Consider the following 23928-nt stretch of genomic DNA (forward strand, 5'->3'; position numbering starts at 1 on the left):
ATTCGCATTTTGTGGTATCTAAAACGAAAACAATGAATGCCGGATTGCTGCATTTTTGTGACGTTAACAAGTCACCTCCAAATTTTGCATTTCGATTCGTGACGTAAGCGAACGTTCTAAGAATCGACGTGATACCTGTTTCGGGGTATTTATGAATTCAACAAATAAGTACCAGGGTACCGTGTTTTCTATCACCTTAACGTTTCCGCTGAGAGTTAGTTTTTACAGGTATGACGAAAACAGACATGATGTCAATCAATATGACATGACTTTCGCTTCAGTTCCTAATAAAACGAACGCATGCCAGGGTAGCGCTTTTGTTATGACCTTGACTTTTCATCTTGAGAGAGTTCGTTTTTGTCAAGTGTGACGAAAGCAGATATCACGAGGGCCACCCTAAAGACCTCTTTTGTTCTATTTAAAAAGTGAACGTCTAAATACCAGGGTACCACCTTTTTGTGACTGAAACCTTTAACTACAATAGTAATTCAGTATTAGGACACGAAGACGATTATCTTTATAAGTGAGTGTTGCCTAAGTGATAAGTGATAATTGTCTTCGTGTCCTAGCGCCTTAGAGTTGAGAAGAGGCTGCAAGAGTTGCAAGTCAATTGCAGAGTATCTTTATAAGTGACCAATCTGCAATGCCAACTGCGGCCAGTAGCATTATCGATGCCGCAGGTAAATTTTCGCTGCCGATACTTACCAAACTACTTGCGTATTGAAAGGGTCATGGTGTCGATTGCCCGCGTTGTCCGCCGTTCCTGCCGGGGTGAAAGGCAGGCGACGCCATATAGCATCAACAGCTGAGTACATCGTAAAGCCCCAACGAAACACACGGAGAGGTAATGGCGTGCAATGACTTCCAAATTTTCCTGAATTTCGCGACAACGAGTCATTCCCGAGCAGCTTACAGCACAGCGAACACCCCATCCCACCATGCACCTGAGAACACCCTCTCCAAATGAAGCACAGATCGTGTGAAGGCCGAGCTGCTGACACACCACCCCTGCAGCTGACCAAGACATAGCTGGCTTCGAAGATACGTGATTTGTATATGCAAATCATGACCTTGGCTGACTGTCGTAAAACAAATCGGATGGGTTCCCTGCACCCCCGGCAGCCCCGAGGGAGACCGCCCGCACGGGCGCACCCAGCGCCGCGGAAACCGGGGTGCCCACAGCAGGACGGGGGCGCGGACCCGTGTGCCAGGCGGCAACGGCTCTGGCATCCTGGTGGCAACAGGGGTGTTAGTGAAAACAGGGCCTACATGGCATCCGTTTCACGTCTCGCCACCACACGGCCTTCCACGCAGCCCGGATGTGTCCTGGAGCCGCGGCCGGCGACGGTGGCGCCCTCACATACTCTCAGGATTCCGCAACGTAACTAGCCGGTTTCGGAGAGCCGCTGGCTGTGTTCATGGGTACAGGGCACATGTTGGGTTAGTCGCCAGTCGCGCGACTCCCCTTGGGCCGGAATGACGGTATGGGTGTTACTCCTGCTGACATGCGTGGCGGCGGCGGGCGCACTGAAGGCGCCTGAAAGGTAAGTCGATGCTGTAGACTGCTGAATGTGAATTGCTGATGTAAATGAAAGATGCACGCAAAGATAGCAAACGTAGTGTAATGGCCATGCAGCCAACTGAACGCTGTCTAACAAATGTAGGCAACCAAACATCTTAGATGAGGAGAGAGGAAAGGAGGGGAGAGGAGAGGAGAGGAGGTGCGACGCATAGATGTTACCGGGATTAGGTGTATTTGATCAGTGGAGGGAGAATGACCCCGCAGAGAAGTGAGTAACAGAAACCTTGCATATGACTTCACAACGTCGTACACCTGAATATTTGCGAACGCGTAACCCCTCCTTATCGTGTTCGTGAAGCTGATGATGTCTAATTATATGTGCCATCATGCCTATTCTCAGTTCGATACAGCTTTTTTACCAAGTGTTAGAGGGACTTTGTATGATGTGGACAAAAACTAAGTGATCTTGAGCGCCTGTACATGTATAATACACTATTTCTGACCACAAAAATGCCTTACACTGGTGACATAGGCTCAGTCAGTACTTAAAATGCTCTCATTCGGATCTTTTATAAATTTACTTAAGTTTACCTTTGATGACCTCTAGGTCAACCTAAAAGGATATCTTTGTTAGGAATCCTTCATCCCACAGCTGCATGTAATACACCAACTTAGAAGCACATCGTGAAGAAAGTATTGCTCTTGTAGGTTACTGGTACAGCAATTTTAAACGGTGACCTGATCTGTCCTGATCCATGTGGTGGAAAAGGAATGGTCGGAATGGGCTCTCCGCAGTCTCAACGAATTTTTGGGCCTTCAATATCCGTCTCGACGTGTTACCACAGGTTTTAACTGCATCTATCTGAACGACCGCTTCAGACCTTTCGTGGCCGTTGGTGACCTAACATTTGACCTGAGACCAAAACCATGGTGTGCATTCTTCATGATTTGACGAGACATTAAAAACGGTATCTTTCTTTTTCTCGTACATCACCTGAAAGTGGAAGATGCCAGAGGGGGGTCAACATGCTCCCCGGGTGGGGTGCGGTTGCCTCACACCTGGCGGGGCAAAAAATTGTACGTGAAAGTGACAGAAATCGTCATTTTGTGCATGTTGCTTGCCTGAACGAACTAAAAAGACTTCAACTACGCTCGTGGCGACCATGAACATGGTTGCCGTGAGACATCAGGATTTTATAACGCAGAACATTACCTTTCTGTTATGAAATGAAAGCAAGGTATCAATTCTAGAACCACTTGAAGTTCAAATAATCTTGGTCTCCCAGCGTTAATTATATATCAGCGCTGCTAAACAGACAATCTCGAATAGCCCATCTAGCAAAACTTGGAGGTAGAGCCGCGTGTTGGTACGGCCTCCGTACAGCCACAGATTGGGTTCAGTCCCGGGCTGGGTGCGGTTGGATAGAGCCACAGTTTTGGCATGGGTTGGGTAGTCACAGGTTGAGCAGAGTCGTGGGCTGGGTATGGGATAGATGGAGTCACAGGTAGCGTGCGGTTGGGCAGAGTCATGGGCGGGTTGAGTCACAGGTTGGGTAGTCATGGGTTGAGTATAGGTTTGGCAAAGCCACCGGCTCCGTGAAGTGACGGGTTGCGCACGTTTGGGTAGAGTCACGGTTTGGGTGAACCCACGGGCACCCGTATGGATTGAGTGACACCATGGATCGGGAAGATATTTTGCGACATTACGGACATGGCTATTTTAAGGAATGTTTCAAGTCACTGGCTGTGTTTCGGTGCGCACCTGTGAGCGTTTTGAGTTTGGAGCCTTTGGAACTTAACCTTTGTAACATAATGGGTGTGTTGAATTTGTGCATTTTGTGAATTTTCATCATAATGGGTGTATTGTGAACAAAAATGTTACGTACGTACGGCTGAGTATGGCTGATGGCTGTATCAACGTGTGGCTGGGCATGTTTGAATCATCATGACCGCATTCACGTGTGATTTGAATGGCTCAGGAAAAATCGCAATTAAAAGCACGCACTCTTTTAATATCTTTCATTTTCGTATAAAAACATGAAAATATAGTAAATGTGCGGGGAACGGGAAGACGGTGACGTGGCAACAGGTGGTTAAGACTGATTGGAGAGCTTGGCTGCAGGTGCAGTCAAGACACCACGGGTAATCGGTGGATTTGAGGGGCAAATATAGCCCGTGAAGACCTCTATTTGGGAGGAAAATTGCACAACAGGTAACCGGCGGTTAGCCGCCGGCGACCTTGGGGCTCGCACTCATCCCAGCGCGTGCGACCCCACAACGACCTTCGTGCGACCCCACAGCGACCGTGCACGCGGATGCTGCTTAGAGCGATGTGGTAGTGTGGTAAAGGCAAAATAACGTTACGAAAAAAACAAACAAGAAAACCCTTTGGAGCTAAAAGGAAAGAAAGGTGTGACGAACTTTTTCCATCAATTTCGGATCGCTCTCTTTGCCATTATTTAAGTTAGGCTGTTATATTTCCGAATGCTTGAATCGGCCATAAGTCAAGCATAAGTCGTTCTGAAGACCACCACATTCGAGCATGTAGAAATGTATCACCCATGGTGGGCTGCGGCGTGCCGACGCCGAACAACGCCACCCGCAGCACGTGCTTGCGGTGCTGGTGGCTCCGCGCATGCGTGAGCCCGTTAAAAGCGTATGCTCCAGGAATCGGAGCACCTCGCACCTTGCTCCCTGCAGGTAATGGCAAAGCGGGAAAAGACTTGCGGGGCTGATGGCCAAGTGTGCCCGTAACTTTTTTAGTTCGGTCTTGATTCGAAAGGTGTGCGCTCTTGATCAGGTTGATGCCTAAGTCCATAATGTTACCACCAGGAACTAAGGGCTGGTGCAGAAGTGGCGATTATGTTGGTGATAGACGTATGTTTGAGGCTATATATGTTTGCTCGAAAAAAATATTGAATAAGCACACGTTTACGAAGACTTTTGCGCCTGTCGTACCAACGATGATGTCATTTAAAGTATCAGCGTCTACATAGCGTGGGGTCAGCTAATATACCAGCCGTCGCATGACTTCTTTGTCAACAGCGTATAGTGTGCCGCTTCTGATGTGGTATTAGTCACATCAGTCCTTGGCAGACTGTGTAATGGTGCGCTGCTTCTGATGTACTAACAGTCACTTCAGTCGCATGCCAGCAGTGTAGTAGTTTGCTGCTTCTTATGTACCAGAAGGCACATCAGTCCATGCCAACAGTATAATAATGTGCTGCTTCTGATGTACTAGCAGCCACTTAGGTCCGTTACAAAGTGTTTTGGTGTGCTGCTTCTGGTGTAGCAGAAGACACCTCAGTCCCAAGCCAATTGTTAAAGAGTGTGCTGCCTCTGATGTGCCAGCAGTCGCATCAGTCCATTGTAGACGGTGTAATAATGCGCTGCTTCAGATGCACCAGAAGGCACATCAGTCTCTTGTCAACGATGTAATAGTTTGTTACTTCCGTTATACCAGCAGTGGCATCAGTCTGTTAAGGAACGGCGTTACAGTGCGCTACTTCTGATGCACGAGCTGCACTAGCAGAGCAAAAGACACGATGTCGCAGTGTGCTACGTCTGGTGCAGCTGCCGTAAAAAGGGCGGACAGTGGCAATGCTTGGTGCTGTGTGAAGTAACAGTGTTCGTTCGTTCCCAATGCGTCGCACTTGTTTATCTAGCCTCTCCGGTAGTGGTAGCATAGTTCAAAGACCTTGGATGACCTCAAATGTCCTTGTATGTCCTCATATGACCTTCGTGACCTCATCATGCAGTATAATGATATCAGAACATGTTTTCAATTAAGTATTGAAATGCTGTGTTCAAAATTCCGCTGTGAAAATGCCTGTTTTGAGCTTACCAAGAGTTTTTGCGGAGTTTAGCCATAGAGATAGGTTATAACCTGGGTCAAGGTTATGTGCTTTAAGTCATATGATAATTGTTTTTGTTAACCAGTACTCTTTTTTCCACAAAAAGCACCACAGATAAGATAGTAGTAATAGCCTTATTCCTCGGAGAAAAAAGCTGGGGAATGGAGATGTAGATGGGTTGGTATTTCGTTTAGGTCTGACATTTGTGCAAACTCTAGCCAAAAATATAGCCATGCTCACGGGAAAATGACAACACAGAAAATGTGTCAAAACTAAAGTTCATGTCTTTACAATTCTGTAAAGTCCTTGTGTGCCGTTACTGTAGTAATTTCTGCGCATAAAAACAACAAAATGATGAGTTCTTAGAAGTTCATGACACTGGCCATACATAGCAATGCTCTGCGTTTTCCTCACGTCGGTCATGTAAGGTCATAAGTGGGTTGCAGCCACCTAATACTCCGGCAGGTCCAGGTCCAGGCCGTTTAAGCATTTCGTTGAGGAGATTGCACCGATTTAAGCCCGCCGCCCCAGACACCTGACGAAGCGCATGACGTCTGGCGTTCAGGGCATACTGCTTCTCCGGGTGTGGGAGTGACAAAAAGAGATGGAAAGAGTCCATGTTTTCAGATAAATGTGCTCAATGCTTAGCCGCAGGGTTAATGCTAAGCTTCCACGTGAAATCTCAGCTTGTTGCAGTGCTCCTGCCCTACCCCTGGCCTCGCCCAGCCCCTATCCCTGTTCCTGTATGAGTCAACGTCCCTTGCCCTCCCCTGCCCCTGCCCCGGTCTCTGGCTCTTCTGTCCTTCATCTGCCCTCGTTGTTACAGTCATGCCGGTACCGACGGACACATCGAATTCAATCGCACTTTGGAGTATCGCGTGACCGTTGGCGTCTCGGCCTCGATCAGTTGTACTGCAAGCTGCCATGGACTACACACGGCAGTGTGATTTTGTATTGAGGCGCCATAGTACAAGGCCGAGGATGTTGTGCGCTTTCGGCAACATCATTTGGTGATCTTGCCATCTGAGGAGTTCGCGATAACATCGCATAACATTCGGAATAGCTTGAGCATGCTGTTTAGACGGCCGCCAGCGCCAGCCTGAGCAGTGCATCTGCAGCTTATCCTGCTGTGCACTCTTTCCAATGTAATCAATCCAGTCTGGTCGTTTGTGCTCCGATCCTGATTGCGACTGTCACCGATGCAGCGAACCGTGCGGAAAATCTCGGCTTTCGGGCGATGAAGTGCCGGTTGCTATGCAGACGGTGCTTCCAGCGTGTAAACACTGACGGACAAATCTGAATTGAGGTTGAACAGGGAGCTGTTTGAACTCTGCAAGCTGAGGACAGCACGTCGGTGCGGTAAAGATGATGGTGACCAGGTCTGGAAAAGGAACCGTTTTCTAAAGAAAATCATATAGTCCGTGAGTCGCGATCATTCAAGCAATCTGGTTCCTACAACGCCTTGCCCCTCTAGTTGCAGCTTCGTAAAGGATCTTAGCAATGCGAGCAGAGAGATACCACCAACATCACTGTTTACGGAACAACAGAAAAATGTTGCGTCTGTTATTTATTTGTCATGGTGCTAAGGTGATTTCTCCAGACGTTTCACCTGTCCTAAGCCTCCGCCGGCCGGACTGTGATGCAGGACCTCTCGGGCATCCGACTGAGGTGCAGGACCTCTCGGACATCCGGCTGTGATGCGGGACCTCCCAGACATGCAGTGCGTCTGACCAGTGATGTCATTCCCTTCAACAGTGGCTTCCTCTTCACATCGCCCAAGTTGCTGCAAGCGGGCACCAGCGAACGCTTCTGCGTCACGCTCTTCAACCTGCCCGGGCCGGGGCGGAACGTGACCCTCAGTCTCTCGAGCAAGGCCGGGACACGCCCCTGGTCCACAACAGTGGAGCTGATACCAGACACGGTGGACGGTGAGATTCAAAAGGCCACAAACAGCGGGTATATGCATAGGAGCCACCAGAGAATATCTATGATTAGCATGGCATTGGCAACGCGCGTAGGACAACGCTGCATCGTTAAAAGGCTGTCGTGCTAAATATTTGCTATTATGTTTGCCAGCGACAGTTCAGCATCGCAGACTATTGGAAACATAATATTCTGCATTGCTCTGCTACGATTGCCGGTTGTCGGAGCCCGCCTGATAACCTTACCTCTTTGTGTGTGTCTAGACTGTCTCTGTCTACTGCCACCCTGAGTAACTGTTGCTATTGTATCATTACCATCCCGATTGCCTGTAATCAACTGACACTGACGATCTGATTGGTTTAGTTGCCGTCGGCCATTCTGATTGGCTGTCACACGGACTCCGCTGTTCTCCTCAGCTGATGGCGATCACTGTTTTGACCTGGACGTGCCGCGCTCGGTACCCCCTTTCCGGGGTTACCTGGATCTCCGCATTGCCAACGCTGCCGGACTCCGCCTCTCAGACGGCTCCAAGGTTCGTATTCTAGATAAATGTCAATAACACGCTAGTATATTTTGGCAATCAGCACATGGGCGTCATCTTTGCCAGCATTGCTGTTCCGGCCATGGCATGCCTCGTCCCTGAGTTCATAACGGTTTTATTTTGGTCACGTGAAAACCCTATGAATAAAAAAGAAAAGCGCATGACTCATGACCCATAAGAAAATAACAATGAAGTTGTCACGCCTCTCGTCCCTGATAGCACGCCTTTTAACAGACATTTTGGCAATGGCTGGTCACAGCATCGTTCGTTTTCAGCTATGTCACAGCGATTCTGTTCAGCTGTGTCGGGTGACTTCAAGCCAGTTGCGTGAAGCATACTTATCATTTGTATCACATTTCATTGATTACATGACAAGTCGGTTATGTTTTACAACATCGTACGTGTATCGCTGTCGCTGCGTCTCATTTGCATGTGTTTCGTGTTCTGTGTTGATCTATGTAGTATGTACTGACGCGGCGTTAGAATAGCCACTCGGAGGATTTCGCGAAGGCTCGCAATAAGTAATAAATGAACTACTCCTCAAACACTGCAAAACGAACCGAATGTTACTCAGCTCAGCGATGTTGTTTTCAGAACCGGGTTATGAAGACAGCACCAAGTGAAAAGACTTTGCCCCCTGCCCTGATCCCCTTCTTCGTAACGCAAACTGATGATGATGAGTGATGCGACCAGTGCCGTTTCCAGACGAAGAAAAAACTTAAAATAATTTGATTGCTACGAAGGAGATTTCGCGCTTTGGAGCTAAATTTATGCAGCTAGATACATCATTGACTGCATTAGGCCACGTCAAGGGCCATCTGTTCCAAGAATCTCACTTTTGCAGGCTGCATTGCCATGATTACGAAACCTTTACGAAACCTTACGAAGCCTTACGAAACCAAAACCCCTTACCGACATGAAATTTAAGTAGTCATGCATCTTGTTTGGCCTTGGCAGGGCGCAGCAGAACGCCCAGCATGTCCGAACAATACAGGCCATAAGCCCTAAATCATGCGCAGTGTCGTTTCCATATTTGGCTTTATTACGCAATGACAAAACTAATCCTCAGCTTCAAAGGAACTGCCGTTACCCACAATGGACGCTTCGCACCAGTCTTATTTGTCCTGCGCTTGCTTGAACTTGAGTCAGGAAACAACAATTACATCCGGAGTGATTTTTAAGGAACCGAAAGTGTGTTCGTTCCCCGCTAAACACCTGCAGACTGCATGCTCGAACGTCTGTCCCATCACTTGTGACAACACGCCGTCAGAAACAAATTTGAGGACCAAAGAATGTTTCTGCATTTTACTGCACAGTTCTCTGTCCAAAAACTTACTCACTGAAAACTATTGCTGGCAAAGGTGGAGTCATCGGCAGTTTTCGATTACACTGGTGGGACCTTTTCAAGTATTCTTAAATGCCTTGGGCTTCATCTTAATGATCACTCACAAGAACACAATTTTTGTATTCCTTCCACTTTGCGAGTTCCACCCTCCCCAAGGTGTCCAGCCAGTAGCATACACAATTGCCATGAGGAACAATAGCACGTGGTGTGTGTCTACATGTGTGCCCTGAGGAACAATAGCACGTGGTGTGTGACTTTATGTGTGCCCGTGGTGGTGCGGCCAATCATATTTCGATATGTTCCTTGCCAAAATAAACTGCACGTACCTTCCACAGAGCAATTAGCTTTTCGTAAAGATCCGGTTGGTGGAGGCGGGTTCATGGATCATTTCATGAGTTCATCCATTTGCAGACACTAATGTTAACCAGACTCAACACTTTAAGCTGCATTGGTCACCGCCGGAGACCAAGCCGTTCGGGAAAAAACACTTCATACTCCCTTGCATCGTGATGTTTCCTTGTCTTTCAGGTGTCCATCAAGGCTTTCACGCTGGTGACACTGGTTCAAACAGACAAGCCCAAGTACCGTCCAGGGGATAAAGTCCTGATCCGTGTCATATCCCTGCGATATGACCTCACACCTCTCATCGAAAACGTGAGCTGTCGAACATCGAGCGCTTTCGCTGCCGAACGCTTTAAGTGGAAGGTTTTTTTCTCTCACGTTGGGCTTCTGGCTATGTCCAGAGATCGTTGCTGAATGGCAGCGATTACTGTTATGGAATACAGACAGATGGTGATGCGGGCCTGCCAAGTCCTACCAAGCGTATTCAATGGTGTTAGGTGCTGATAACATGAAGCTCCATCTAGAGTTTCGTTCAGGTTTCGATGCCTTCTTCGGATTGTACTTGTGCTGACAAGGACCACACTGCAACGGTGAATAGTTCAGTCCTAGCGCTGCTGCTGCGCGGATCTGTATAGCTTAAGTTACGTGCCGGATGTTTTTATTTCTAAACCTGCCATTGCTCCTCAGATTCCGGAGGTGTGGGTGACCACCCCAGACAACATTCGCATTGCCCAGTGGAGAGACATCAAGACCACCGGTGGACTGATTCAGCTGGAGGTGCAGCTGACCGAGGAGCCGCCCCTGGTGAGGTCACATGAAGGCCAGGAGTTTGCCATGCTGCGGCCGTACCCCCCCCCCCCCCCCTCGGTAAAATCAGACTCTGACCGAAGAATCGTCCGTGGTGAAGTCAATCATCCATCTGTTGTCATCCTTCTAAGGCCCATGGGAACATCACTCGAAAAGAGGCGTCACTGATACCGCAAAAGCTGCCCACATCTGGCCGAACACTGCTGAAAGCGTTGCGGTAGCCCATGCCACTGACTTCCAGGGCACCTGGACCATCCATGTGAGGACCTATGAGGGGCAACTGAGGAGCAGTAGTCGGCGCGAAACACATCGTTTCGTTGTGGAGGAGTACGTACTACCCACATTTGAGGTCGATGTCAAACGTCCGACCAGCGTACTCGATGGAGAGAAGACCGTCACCGTCGACGTCTGCGCCAAGTAAGCTCCGATTGGCGAGGGTTCGCGCTCTGTCTCATGACGCAATGTTTCGAAAGAGAGAGTAGATGCGTAGAGAGCATTATTGTGCCATACTAGGTCCGATATGCCATACACTGTGCTCTGTGCCATAAAAGATTGCATAATCAAGCGCTCAAGGCATCTACTGTATATCGGGTCACGGAAGCCACAATTGAAGCAGTTGAAGGTCAAGCAAACCCACCATTCAAAAATTGCTGTCTGTCAACGATCATCCGCGCATAAAAGTCACAGTTCAACATCAAAAGGCAACGATACCTTTTGGCGGCAAATGACAGTATCAAACGAAATAGCACATGAAGTGTGCACGGTGCTGTGTCACAGGTGTTCAGCTGTTGGGTCAAATGTGATTTAACATGCCCTGTGGTGGGGGTGGGGTTAAATCGACCCCCTCCCAAAGTTTTTTTCCGGAATGGTTTCCGAATGGCGTGGCGTAGCCGTAACAAATTTTGCATAGCTGTAGGCAATTGAAAAAATGGATCGTTTGACATAAAGCATTTAGATGTATATTGTAAGGTCGCTGACCTACGGTAAGTTCAAGTCAGGCCACGTTTTCAGCGAAGGCAGTTTCTAGGAAGTCGTCCAATCTGATACAATAACGGGTTGTTTGACGAAAGCATACATCTCTGAGGTGCTTTCTTAGGCCCCACAAGTATTGAATGAGCAAATAACGTTGACCTAAGGTATGGGATAGTTTGTGGTGCTCATTTCGAATTTATTGACAGCAGGAACCGCATTATACATCTTCCACTGACTTCCTAGAAGTCAGAACAGGTCATTGACCTGAGATGACCTGGGTTGACATTTTGTTCTAGGAACATACTGCCTAGCGTAATCTTTGTCGCTTATTCAAATGCAAAAATCAGAGCAATCTTGTATGACATTGGTCACCATGACCTTTAAAAGATCAAACAAGGTCACTGACCTCAAATGAACTTGTGACCTGTTGCCTAGACACAGTTGTCTAGATTCTGGGAACACTTTGGAGACCAACCTGGAATTTGACCTTGTTTGACCTTATTTGACCTGAATGTCATGACCTAGGAAGCTCAAAATTTGACTGAAGTGATTTCACGTACAGGTCAAGGCACCCTGTATATTTGGTATCTCTAGCTTTCGTAGTTGTTGAAATCTCAGCGGGGGGTCAAATTGACCCCCACCCGGGCGAAAGGTGTCTAGCCGGCCACCCGGGTGCGGGTTAAACATTTTAAAATCTTTATAAATGTTTTCAGTTTTGGAAAACTTTCTGAAAACGGCTGCTGAAAACTTTTTTTTATCAAAATGTTTGAAGCTGTACACGATAATCACTTAAAGATCGTCTATTCCTTAAGTGGTGAAACTACTTTGCGCGGTGATGTCACCGTGCCGGTTTTATGACCGGCGACATGAGAAATGCACGCACAACATAGAACATGTTGTATGATGAGCTGCAGCACACCAGCTGTAACGCAAGTTTCTCATGCTGCATCCGCACGGTGGAGACTGTGGTAGCGGACGAACACCACCGTATTGATAATCTAAAATGTGCGACAACTGTAAGACATGTGAGCGTGCACCCACCTTCCACCCGCTGCATTAGTATACAAGCTTTCACTCGCCATGCATGGTCGTTTCCGCAGGTAGGTGTCACAGCGTCAATGTACTATATTTGTCTGTGTGTTAACACGCGCGCGGGTAGCCGGCCAGATACCCCTCGCTCGGGTGGGGGTCAATTTGACACCCCCCTCCTGAGATCGCGGGAACTAAGAAAGCTAGAAACAGCAAATTTACAGGGTGTGTTGACCTGTACGTGAACTCAATTAGGTCAAAGCTTCAGGCTCCTAGGTTGTGACCTTCGGGTCGAAAAAGGTCAAACAAGGTCAAATTACAGGTTGGTTTTCAAAGTGCACGCAGAACCTAGATAGGCGTTTCTAAGCAAAAGGTCATATGCTCATTCAAGGTCAGTAAACTTTTTGACCTTTTTAAGGTCAAGGTGACTAAAATCATGCAATATTGCTTTGAGTTTTGCATTTGACTAAGCGACAAATATTATGCTAAGCAGTATGTTCCTAAGACAAGATGTTGACCTTGGTCATTTTAGGCCAATGACCTATTGTGACCTCTAAGAAGTCCATGGAAGATGTACAATGCGGTTTCTGCTATCAATAAATTCCAAATGAGCACCGGAAACCATCCCATACAGCAAGCCCTAGAGTAAAAAACAGGTTTGTTTTTACCTTGGCGTGACCTTTATACCTGACCTTAGGTCAATGTAATTCGCTCACTCAAAAGTTGTGTTGCCTAAGAAAGTATCTCAGAGATGTATGGCTTCGTCTAACACTCCGTTGTTAGATCAGATTGAAGGATTCCCTAGAAATTGTCTTCGCTGAAACCATGGCCTGACTTTGACCTGCCATACATCAGTGACATTACAAGGTACACCCAAATTTTGTATGTCAAACGAGCTGCTATTGAATTGTCCACAGCTATGCAAAATTTGCCACGCCACGCCGTTCGGAAACCATTCTCGAAAAACCTTCGAGGAGGTCAATTTGACCCTCTCCCCCCCCCCTCCCCCCCACCGATCGCGTGTTCAAGTGAGCAACGTGGACTGATCATGGCTGGTGAATCCAATACACAGCAAAAGGCATAATGAGACGTGCAACGAGGGCGCAAAGATGGACACATGTAATAAAATAACGAGGACGTACAATAACATAACGAGCATATTTATGTGCCTCCTCTAACCTCAGGTCACCCATCGACCCTGCGCCCTCAAAGTACCGAAATGTCCAAAACCTCTCAAAGCCATAGGCTAGATTTGGTGGAGAAATTTGCTCTGAAGTGCATGGGCTGCTTCTGTTGTACCTTTACCATTTGCAATGCAGCCAGGCTGTACCGCAGGATGGGCGCTGGTTTCTTACGTTCCGAGTAAACTCGATTTATATGACCACCATACGGATCCGCGCAGTAATGTTAAGTACTGAAAACTGGAAAATCCCTCCAACCCAATTTACAGTGAGCACGTCTGTGAATCTGGAACACTTCCAAAGAACATGGTTTGATTTGCAGATGGGCTTGCACGATGTCTTTCGCAGCAGCGTGTTCCAATGCTGTGGCAAAGGTTGATGACCGGTTTCGTCGAATGACAGTACGGTTGGCATACGATCTTACATGTTGTGAAACGTTGTCTTCGAATGGTTTCACAACGCAAGATCCCTGAATTAGCACGTCACGAGATGGCGTACACTGACCCTGTCTACCTCAGGTACACCTTCGGCCAGCCACTGATCGAAGCCACTGTGACTGTGAACGTGACTGGAGGATTCGACTTGGAATACGTCAGTGACACTCTCACGGTGAGTCGATCGCAGGCCAGGGCCGTGCCACTCTAAGTGTCAGTGACACTCTCACGTTGAGTCGATCGCAGGCCAGGGCCGTGCCACTCAAGTGTCAGTAACACTTTTACATGGCGTCAGAGTTACGGGATTCAGACCGTGGCGTCTTGGACAGTGTCATGAACACGTCGCCGGGGACAGACAGGAGGTAGCTCTGATTAGCCTGGTCAAGAAACAAATATATAATAACTGGCGCGGTATGCATTGTTGCTGGATGCTGTCCTAGACTTAAAAATGTGTCAACTTGCCTAAGACCCATTCGCACGAAAAAGTACTACACGGAGGAAAACAAGAACACATGAAAACGAACCTTAGGACCTTTTCGTTTTTGGAAAGATGAGAACCACAATAAAATATGTGCCGAAATCTAACGTTCACCGGCCACGGCACTATGGACACATTGCTGCAGATTTCATCCTGTCAACTACCTTGGTTATTATTTTACAGAGGCTTCCCATCGACGGGATTTTTGTGAGAAAAAAACTGGAAACGTTCGGCGCTGACTGCCGCGATTACCGTCCTATGACAACCTATCTCCTCCTCCGTCACGTGTCAAACACGTGTAGAACACGTGTCAAACACGGGACCACCGCACCGGTCAGCATTTTACGCATCAAGCGTGCAGTCCTGTGCGGGTGTTTACATACGAGGCACGTTACCATGTTTCTTCGTTACAGACGGACGAGACGGGCTGCGCCTCCTCGGATCTGATTGTGGATGACCTGTTCCGTGATTTTCGCACTTCACCTGTAAGTAAATCTCGCACAGTTGGGCTACTTTGGGACCGTGATAGTCAAGGAACAAAACCCCGACAAAACTGCGTGGCCCATGACGTGTAGAAGTGCGATTTTCTTTCCTTAATCTGTAGGCTGCATTAAATGATGATAATGACGCTTCTATCATTATATATATATATATATATATATATATATATATATATATACATATATGTATATACATATAGGTGTACTACCATTGACTACTGAAAATATCAGCGGCCACTCGATCTTGCGTATTAAGCGCTTGCCTTCTGAGCTGTGCCAAAGAGCAAACGCAAATCCCATTGCGAGAAAAATCCAAGCGAAGCACGCTCCTGACTCGTTTATTATCTTTCGTCGACTTTTCGTTAATCCTTTAGCATTCTCATGATATATAGCTTGCAGTCGCACTTATCACACAGAATGATGTTGGGTAACACCCAGCATGACTTGTGGTGGATTGATGAAACTATAGGTTAGTTTAATGTACACACTGTAGTTTTGAGGCTAAAGGCAAAACGCCAGCGTAATTCCTTTCATTTTTCATGTACATGAATGACATGCTGGGTATCCCCAGATAATGATTTTAAAGGAAAAAATTACTGATTGAAGGTCATGTCAAACAGCGAAATCGGCTCCCACCAAAGCTCTTATTCAAGTACGCTTTCTTGACATATAAGGTCTTATACTGGGTCACTACTTGGTCCCTTCGTAGAAGGCTAGAGCTCCCCGCGTGGACTTGTCCGCTGATAGCTGGGTACATGTCGCGTATGTACATGTCGCGTATGTATACGGCCTCGAGCGCATCTAGCCGTCGCACGGCATCTGTCTACGCTAGTGCCGGTATCAACCATTATTGTCGCGAGTCGCTGGTCAAAGTGGGATTTCGCATGTGTTTTTGGGCCGCTAGTGGCGGTATCTACCATTTATTGTCTGGTTGTACATGTTTTTGGGCTGCTGTTAATGATGTGCATTGTGATGCGTCCAATGAGTGAGTTGGTCAGTAACCCAACATAGTTACGTACAGTTCGGAGCGGACAGTCTCTGAGAGGGCATTTGTAACTGTATATTACATTGGATTGTTTCAGTAGAGGTATCTCATTAGTAGGGCTGCCTTTCATGAGTACGGAATGCGCATTTCGCTAAAAGAAAATAAACCTCCGATGGTCCCCTGGGGACGCTGGACTACAGCGTCTCATCACGACTGATCAGATAATTTTTTAATCGCCCTTGACGCATCTATCAACTTCCCTGTAAGACGGCTGGCATAGGATAAGACCGGTCAGAAGTTTAGAGGACAACGGCGGCGTTGGTTTGTTTAGCCCGTGTGACATACTTCTCTGGCCATCCAGCAGTTGTCTGGATGGCTGTTGCTCTGGCAACATCTCAGCCTAGCAGCAGTAATCTTAGACGCGCGGTCTGGCACATCTCAAACACAAATACCTTCAGGCCTGAGGTGTCGAACCTGACATTTTGCTATCCTCAGAAACCGTACTGTGCTACGTAAACATGTGTGCATCAACGACGGGCTATTTAGACTACAGCTATCTACAACTAAGTGTTCTGGATGATTTAGATGGAGTGGGCAGTCGTCGGACGCAAACATCGTTGGATTGGACGATGAATTGGATACAGTTTGTAATTGATGTGCATATTTTACATGGCACGGATGCATTTTACTCCGTTCGCTTACTAATTTTTCTGTGATCTGCTCGGCTCAAGGCCACCATTAACGTCACTGTGGAGGAGTTCGGCACGGGTCTCAGCCAATCAGAGACGAGTTCCCTACGCAAAGAGTTCTTCAGTTCCGCCTCAGCCTCCGTTCCAGACAACGCACAGCTGTTCATCAAGCCCGGCCTGCCCTACTACGGCCGGGTCAGTTCGTGTTTGTGTGTTTGTACGGAGCGCGCTGACGAAGAACAGGAGTCTTGCTGCCACGGCCTCGGTTGACTGGTGTTCATGGCTGGCTGGCGTCGTGTTGGTTGGCGTGAGCGTAGTGCAGATGTTTGTCCTTGGAATGGGTCATGCCGAGTTGCTCAGACGAGCAGTAATTTGTGTTGCCTGGCTGTCTGGTTCGGAGAAGCCAGGACTCATGTGGCTTGTATTTCGGCGGCGTAAGCAATGATTGCATATGTATATGGCAATGTATGCACATGACCTTTCGCAGTTTACATTAAATCGAGTTGTGAAAGGAGTTCTGATTATCACAAGTGCATCTTGGGAAGATGAAGTTGGTTACGGTGCATGACCCATCTCCACGATGTACGTAAAAACACCATGCTCTGCTAACTACATGGGATAGATGGCATTCCCTCGTGGTGGAATAATAGCTCAACGAGCTTTTCGTAACCGTTTTTATTTAATACGTCACGTGATATATCTCAGAACACGGCATGCCAGCACGTAGCATCCATCCAGCATTGCAATGATACCTATTAAGTATGTTCGCACTCTTCCAGCTCCACATCAAGGACCGTGATGGTTCGTCCTTTCGCAAATAAGATCGTGGAGGTCTGCTTCAGGGCCATCTATAAGCCGAAAACATCCATGTAAGGGTGGTATTCGTCGCTTTTTCAGCATCCAGCTTGCGGGCGGCTGTCTGGTTTCAGTCAATTTTAGCTGCTTGCTCATGTGAAGCCTGTGTTTGTTCAGTCCGTTACAGGACGTTGTTTGTGATGCAGCTGTTAAGCTTGGTTTGATTTGCTATAGTTTGTTGTAACCACTATGGTTTTATTTTATAATTTTCGTGTTACGCTATATTTTGTTGTGTGTGTGTGATGCAATAGCTGACTGTCATTTTGTGTAACGTCTCATGGCTTTCTCATTCACTGTTGTAATTTCATCAAAATTGTAATTTTGACTTATATACGGACCCAAATGTATTACTATTAAAATCACGCATGAGTTTGAATGCAGCATTACACTGGCACGGAATAACCGGACAATGATAGCGATGGCACCGATGACACCGATCGTCGGAACCACCGCAATGTTGCGTGGAACGATGGCACGGGGCCGTGGGGCGACAGCAAGGAAACACTGAATGACGTCACAGGGCCAACCGCGGGTCACGGTACGAGGCCACGAAACGGTAGCACGGACTCATAGGACAGCGACGACGACGAAGGACTCGTGGGACTCACGGACTCACGGGACCACATAGCGATGACACGGGGCTACGAGACCATGGCACGGGACCACGGGACCATTACACAGGAACATGACACGGCACTACGGAACCATGGTACACAACATATAAGCGATAGCATTGGACCACGGGACCTCCTTCCGTGGCACGGGACCACGGAGTCGGGCTGCTTCATGACGATACATGGTGTACCTCACGTCTTAATACGTCACGAAGATATTTAGGACATTTTCCGTGTGTTTCACGCTACATGACACTCCATTTCAGACCGAGCGGGGAGGATCCCACGAAGACCCCAGACGATGATCTGTTTGACGCCTACAAAAACGTATGGCCGCTCGAAAAAGTGTCGTGTGCCTGTTGAGGATACAGAGATGTTCTGTTTTGCCTTTCACTGCGGTAGACGATGTATGCTGCCAAATGACGCATTACTCTCTCAGCGCTCTCAGTTCCAATTGAGATACACATGACTGCGGGAGCTTTCGGTTCAGATGCCAATTGATTAGATTGATTTGGACATCCTAGACCCACCCTCCACTGTCCTTAACTAAGCTGATGTGACCTGACCCAGTCTAAATTGACCTGATTCCATCTGTCTTAGTCAGCTGCTCCGCAGGGCCCTGACAGCGCCCCATATCCTCCTCCTACGCTCACCAGTTTTATCTTGCCCTGACCTACACCGCCACGCCGTGTTCTGCTCGCAACCAACTCGGCTTTGTTCTGCCCTACTCCGAAATTTCCTCCGTTGCCTTACTCAGCCTCGACCAGACCTGACCTGCATCATGTCCTTTTCCCTACCTTGGTGTTTTCTGTCTGGCGCTTCCCTACCCCCACTCTGACACATCCGAACGTGCCTGATCTGACCTGACCTGCTTAGGACCTCGACGCGGCCTGAGACCCATCTTACCCTACTCTACACTATGTTCTGTCCTGCTCTGTCCTGGTTTGCGTTGCGATGTGTCACGATGCTGCTGTGCAATCGCTGTTCGTCTTTGACACGCCCTGCCCCTACCTGAACTGACTTGACTTGACTCAACCTGACGTAAACTGAATTGACCCACCTTGCCAAGGCCTGACTGGACCTGACCTGTCCTGCCGAGCAGCACTCGGAGCGCGTGCAGGCCGAGTTCGGCTACACGCCGCTGATCTGGGAGACGGAGACTCCGCCGCGGCTCTCGACGGCCGAACAGTGCCGCTTCTTCACCGCCGACAGCCAGGGTCGCGTCGTCTACCTTATCCCGCCGCAAGCGCCCATCGTGGACAGTGTCGATGTCAGGGTCAGTCAAGTGTGACGTCATACCCATCGTGGCTGTCTCATGTCACCGTGGGACGTCACGGTCGGCATGATATGTCACGGTCAGTACGTGACTTTGGGGTGTCATGTTAACGTCACTAGAGTGACATGCTTGTGATGGTGTCATGGCGAGTGTGTGATGTCAGAACCAGTCTGTTAGGGCCGGAACTAGTTTCGTGACGTCATGACCGGTGGCTTCCATCAGCGTCAGCGCGTTGCTGCAGGGGTTCATAGTTTTCTAACGGCGCGTTAGAGTAATGACGTCAGGGTGGTGACGTCAGCATCAAGCCTATCGCGGTGACGACATGGTCGCTCCTGCAATGTCTACATCAAGTAGGAGACGTCAGAGAGGGGATGACCGAACAACAGGGTTAGGCTGGTGATGTCCGACGCAGTGTGTAAAGTTGGTGACAGTGAGTGGCCCCAGGATCGATCTGGAGACCGCCAGCTGGTGTGGTGACGTCAGCGTCAGCACGCTGACGTCAGAATCACCATGGTGACGTCATGGTACGAATGAATTGTCAAGGGCGCTGTATGGTTCCGATGCCAGTGTGTGATCATGGTCAGCGTTGGGATGTGAAGGTATTCGCGTTATCGGTATTGCTATAATATATATATATATATATATATATATATATATATATATATATATGATATATATGACGGTGCCATGGTTAGTCTGAAGGTGTTCGAGTCTTTGTGTGACCGTTGGCAGGCGGGCTGATGATATTTTGTTGACGTCAAAACCACTGTGGTGGAGTCAGAGCCAGTGTGGTGATGTCAAAGTCCATGTTTCCGTCCGAGTCAATGTGGTGACGTCAGAGCCATTGCACGGACGTCTGGATAAGTTTATAAGATTAGTTATAATGGTATGATTTGTATGATTTAAAATGACGTCGGGTTTGTGGCATGCTGTCGTAGCTAGAAGTATGACGCCAGCGTTGGTGTGATGATGCCAGGGCCCGTAGGGTAACTTCCATTTCTCCTTGATGACGTCCATTGGCTGTGCGTCACGACTTAGCTTAACAGGGACGCAGTGCGCGTGACGTCACGGAGCAGTGAGTGGTAACAATGGCGCGTGGTGCGTCCGCCAGCTGACCTCGGGATACGGTGGCGAAGGCCTGTTCCGGAGTCTCGTGACCTTTTTCTCCCCCTCCAACTCCTACCTCACCATTGACGTTCACCTGCTGCCCGACGAGCTGCCATGCCGAGGGGACGTCACCGTCCAGCTGCTGACGTCACTGGAGAAGGACGTGCCGCCAATGGTGTACCAGGTACGACCCTGGCGTCATGGGCATTCGTTACGATGCACCGAGCAAAAAGCCTCTCAAACGCGAAGCGTCTTAAATTAGGGGACTCCCCTAGGATGCTGCCCTCACTGACGCAGGAACCAGTTCCCATGCCAAATAGCCTAGTGCCCGGTCATGATCTTCCCACAGTCTTGTTGCATACGTTACGCACGTGGCAGTGCCTTAAAGTATACACACTTCCTGTGAAACTTGCTTAAAACGAGTCAGGGACCGCGGTTACGCGACGTCATCTTCACCACCCCCGTGTTGGGCAGGTGATGTCGCGCAGCGAGATCCTGCGATCAGGCCGGGTGTCCAGCTCGAGCCTGACACTGTCGGTGACGTCGGCCATGAGCCCGCAGTTCAAGCTGCTGGTGTTCTTCGTGCTGGACTCGGGCGAGGTGGTGAGCGACGCGGTCGTCCTCAAGGTGGAGCAGTGCTTCAACAACCAGGTGCGACGGCGTGCTGATGAGGTTCACTAAAAACGAGCAAAATATGAGATGCAGTAATTGTGTCGAATGACTGGCATATTCCAACACTCCGGTCTTCTGAAAGGGTTGAGCAATAAGGCTTATAACTTCGCATAACTTTAATGCCACCACCTGCAGGTCGAAGCTTCAGTAGTTCCAAATGTCTACAGATGAGATGAACCCAAGTCTTGCAAACGACAGTTATGGTGGGTGACATGTGCGTCTCGTCATGGTGTCCCACACGTCCATGCGACTGTGCTTCGGTCATCAAGATGTCCTTGGATCCAGCCCGGGAAAAGGCACGTGATAGCCCAAATTTGACCTCACGTCACGAACAATATGGCTCCAAACGTTTAAATGAAACACCATCGATCGATACTGCCGTTGTTGGATGTTGTTCTCGAGATTGCTATCTATTTATTTTGGCGCATTACTTAGCCAGCAGCACCCAACGCTTCAAGTGGAGAGCAAATGCAGCTAAACTGCGGACCGAGGAGGGAGGCAAGCCCGGAGATCTCTGTTCAAAGCCACCGTGTGATCCACCCGGCTACTTACATCCTGCTGTTGTCAGGTGGATGTCAGCTGGGATAAGGAGACGGCCCAGCCCGGGGAGTCCGCCTCCTTCACTGTCAGCGCCTCGCCCGACTCCGTATGTGGCGTCAGTGAGTACGCCTCCCCCTTGTCGTGTGCTGGGGTCGTTGACCTCCCGTCAGTGTCACCTGTGACAGGCGTACACGACGAAAAACTGTTAGCAGGTATTACTAGCGGGTAGCCAGCTGCTACTCAGTGGAGCTGAGCTGTGTTACTCTGTCCACTCTGTTATGAATTTATTGTTTTGATCGCCCCGCCGGACGCACGATAACCAAAATGTCTTCCTTGTCATCTCCTGAGCGGTGGTTTTCGCCGAGTATTCGCCAGGTGCCACTGGCCTCCAAGACTGGCAGTGCTTCTGGCGCTGCCCCAAATGTACACGGAATGTTCGCAACGTATCGCTCTCACTAGATGTTCGCAAGCGACTTCAGTAGACGGCCACTGACTCCCTCGCGACGTGTGCTGTTGCTTTCAGCAACGCACAAGCTCTCCAAACGATACCATACAAATTATGATATATTTGTTGGAGCTGTCAGCCCTTGAAGCTATTCGATGATCATCGATTGTTGGATATATATACCCGTCCTCCCTCGCCATGCCATAGTGTTACTAAAGCACTTGTTTTCCACGCGCGGGTACATGGGTGAAAGAGGCGATGTGATAATTATGCAAGAGGTTACACTAGCTTCCTCCTAAAACTACGTAATGCCAACGCCTTCACACAAAGCCGCTCATTCGGACTATTCCATCACATCTGCTGCACTCAGCATTCTCCTGTTATGCTCATCTGCCGTGGAGCGGGTCGGAGCACGATGGAGCACGAATGATGGTGTGCTCCGTCGGTTGAGGACGGTGTGCTCCTGAGCACCGAGCACGACTGACAGTGTGCTCCCGTCTGCAGGCGCCGTCGACCGGAGCACAGAGCTGCTGGGAACCGGTAACCAGATCACCGTGGAGGGCGTGTTCAGCCAGTTGAGGCAGTTCATCTCCCAGGGCTTCCATAGGCTATCACAGGTCACCTTCCCGGTGGAGAGGGGGAGAGGAAGCGGTCGTTGGTGCCGCCTTCGACGGACGGGAAGGCAGGGAAACAAACCTTGGGGCACACCGTCAGCCGTTTTCCACCGACGGAGCACACCATCGACGGCCTTCGGTGTTGTCTGCTACCGTTTCGGTGATGCGAAGCATTATCTTAAAGCACCGTCAGCCCCTTTTAGACACGACAGTAAAACATCAGTTTCAAATGCGACCTTACATTCGTTACTCATCTTCCACTTCCCACACACCCGAGTGAGCCGTGTTGAACCTCCATGCTCTTATGATGTTGAGATCTTCTGCAGCGCCGTGGAATACGTCATGATCGAGTGGACTTGACGTTTCGTCTGGTGTTCCGTGTCATGATAGGCTCACTGACAACCGTAAACGATGTTGGCCATTTCAGGCGACCGCACAGGACTACTGCCGTAACCAGCAGAGGAGTCTGATTCACATCCTGCAACGGTAAGTTTGTCTTGAGACGCGGGAGAGGGTACTATTAGCCTGTCGTCTTTTCCTAATGAATCCGCATAACCGTTAGAGCTTGATGTGTCGGTACGTTGGTGAGCAGGCACACCAAGTCAAAGCTGACAATCTGTGTGTCAAGTGATTGGCGCATGTCCTTTACCGAGCAGACCAAGTAGAGATGATTTCTTCATGTGGAGTGGTGACTTTCCACTTCGCTGATGATGTTGGCCAGGAATTGGATCAACATCTGGAAAGCTGAACCGGCAGCTGACGATGACTTTCGGGGTAACAGTGTACATGTGCACCTATCACAGTTCGTAAATGTGTAGCAGTTTGCGGCAATGCTTGTTTCGATGTTTGTTTTCATCATTTCTCAGGTTTGCTGTAGTTTTTTAAGTTTTTAAGGAGCTTGGTCAAGACATTTTCTTCCGTTTCCTGTGTATCGCTCAATAAGCTTTTTAGCTTGCGCGTGTGCATACCTTGTTCTACCGTAGTACTCTTCTCATGCATGCCTTTGTTCTCCCGTAGCATTGTGTATGTCAGCTAGAAGCATGATAACGCTTGCATCAATCGTGGACTTATTTATGGTGGCTTGCTCCTCGTTCATCACCTACGGCCCTGGTGGTCTCAGTCTTTCCAATGTTTGTAAGGTCTCGTAGAGTAACCCTCTCAGTTCCGTAGTGTGCGTAACACGTCTCCCCCCCCCGATGTCCA

General features: G+C 48.8%; 2 protein-coding genes across 2 annotated transcripts; both read left to right on the forward strand.

The window, feature by feature from the left end:
• Window positions 1–1415: 1415 nt before the first annotated feature.
• LOC119104214 (ovostatin) lies at window positions 1416–19255 on the forward strand. Its single transcript, XM_037227882.1, has 12 exons — window positions 1416–1544; window positions 7132–7304; window positions 7716–7831; window positions 9714–9839; window positions 10215–10331; window positions 10576–10751; window positions 14035–14125; window positions 14842–14913; window positions 16645–16797; window positions 17382–17471; window positions 18338–18398; window positions 19174–19255. The coding sequence occupies exons 1-10, from the start codon at window positions 1477–1479 to the stop codon at window positions 17421–17423; spliced, it is 1134 nt and encodes a 377-aa protein (XP_037083777.1). The 5' UTR covers window positions 1416–1476; the 3' UTR covers window positions 17424–17471; window positions 18338–18398; window positions 19174–19255.
• LOC119104797 (CD109 antigen) lies at window positions 18088–23909 on the forward strand. The gene is made up of 7 exons (XM_037228518.1): window positions 18088–18111; window positions 19174–19347; window positions 20459–20638; window positions 20929–21105; window positions 21695–21785; window positions 22616–22728; window positions 23153–23909. Exons 1-7 carry the CDS (start codon window positions 18088–18090, stop codon window positions 23213–23215), a joined length of 822 nt encoding a protein of 273 aa, XP_037084413.1. The 3' UTR covers window positions 23216–23909.
• Window positions 23910–23928: the final 19 nt, after the last annotated feature.

The sequence above is a fragment of the Pollicipes pollicipes genome, unplaced genomic scaffold (assembly GCF_011947565.3).
Source record: "Pollicipes pollicipes isolate AB1234 unplaced genomic scaffold, Ppol_2.1 Scaffold_6052;HRSCAF=7182_pilon_pilon_pilon, whole genome shotgun sequence".
NCBI lineage: Eukaryota > Metazoa > Arthropoda > Thecostraca > Pollicipedomorpha > Pollicipedidae > Pollicipes > Pollicipes pollicipes.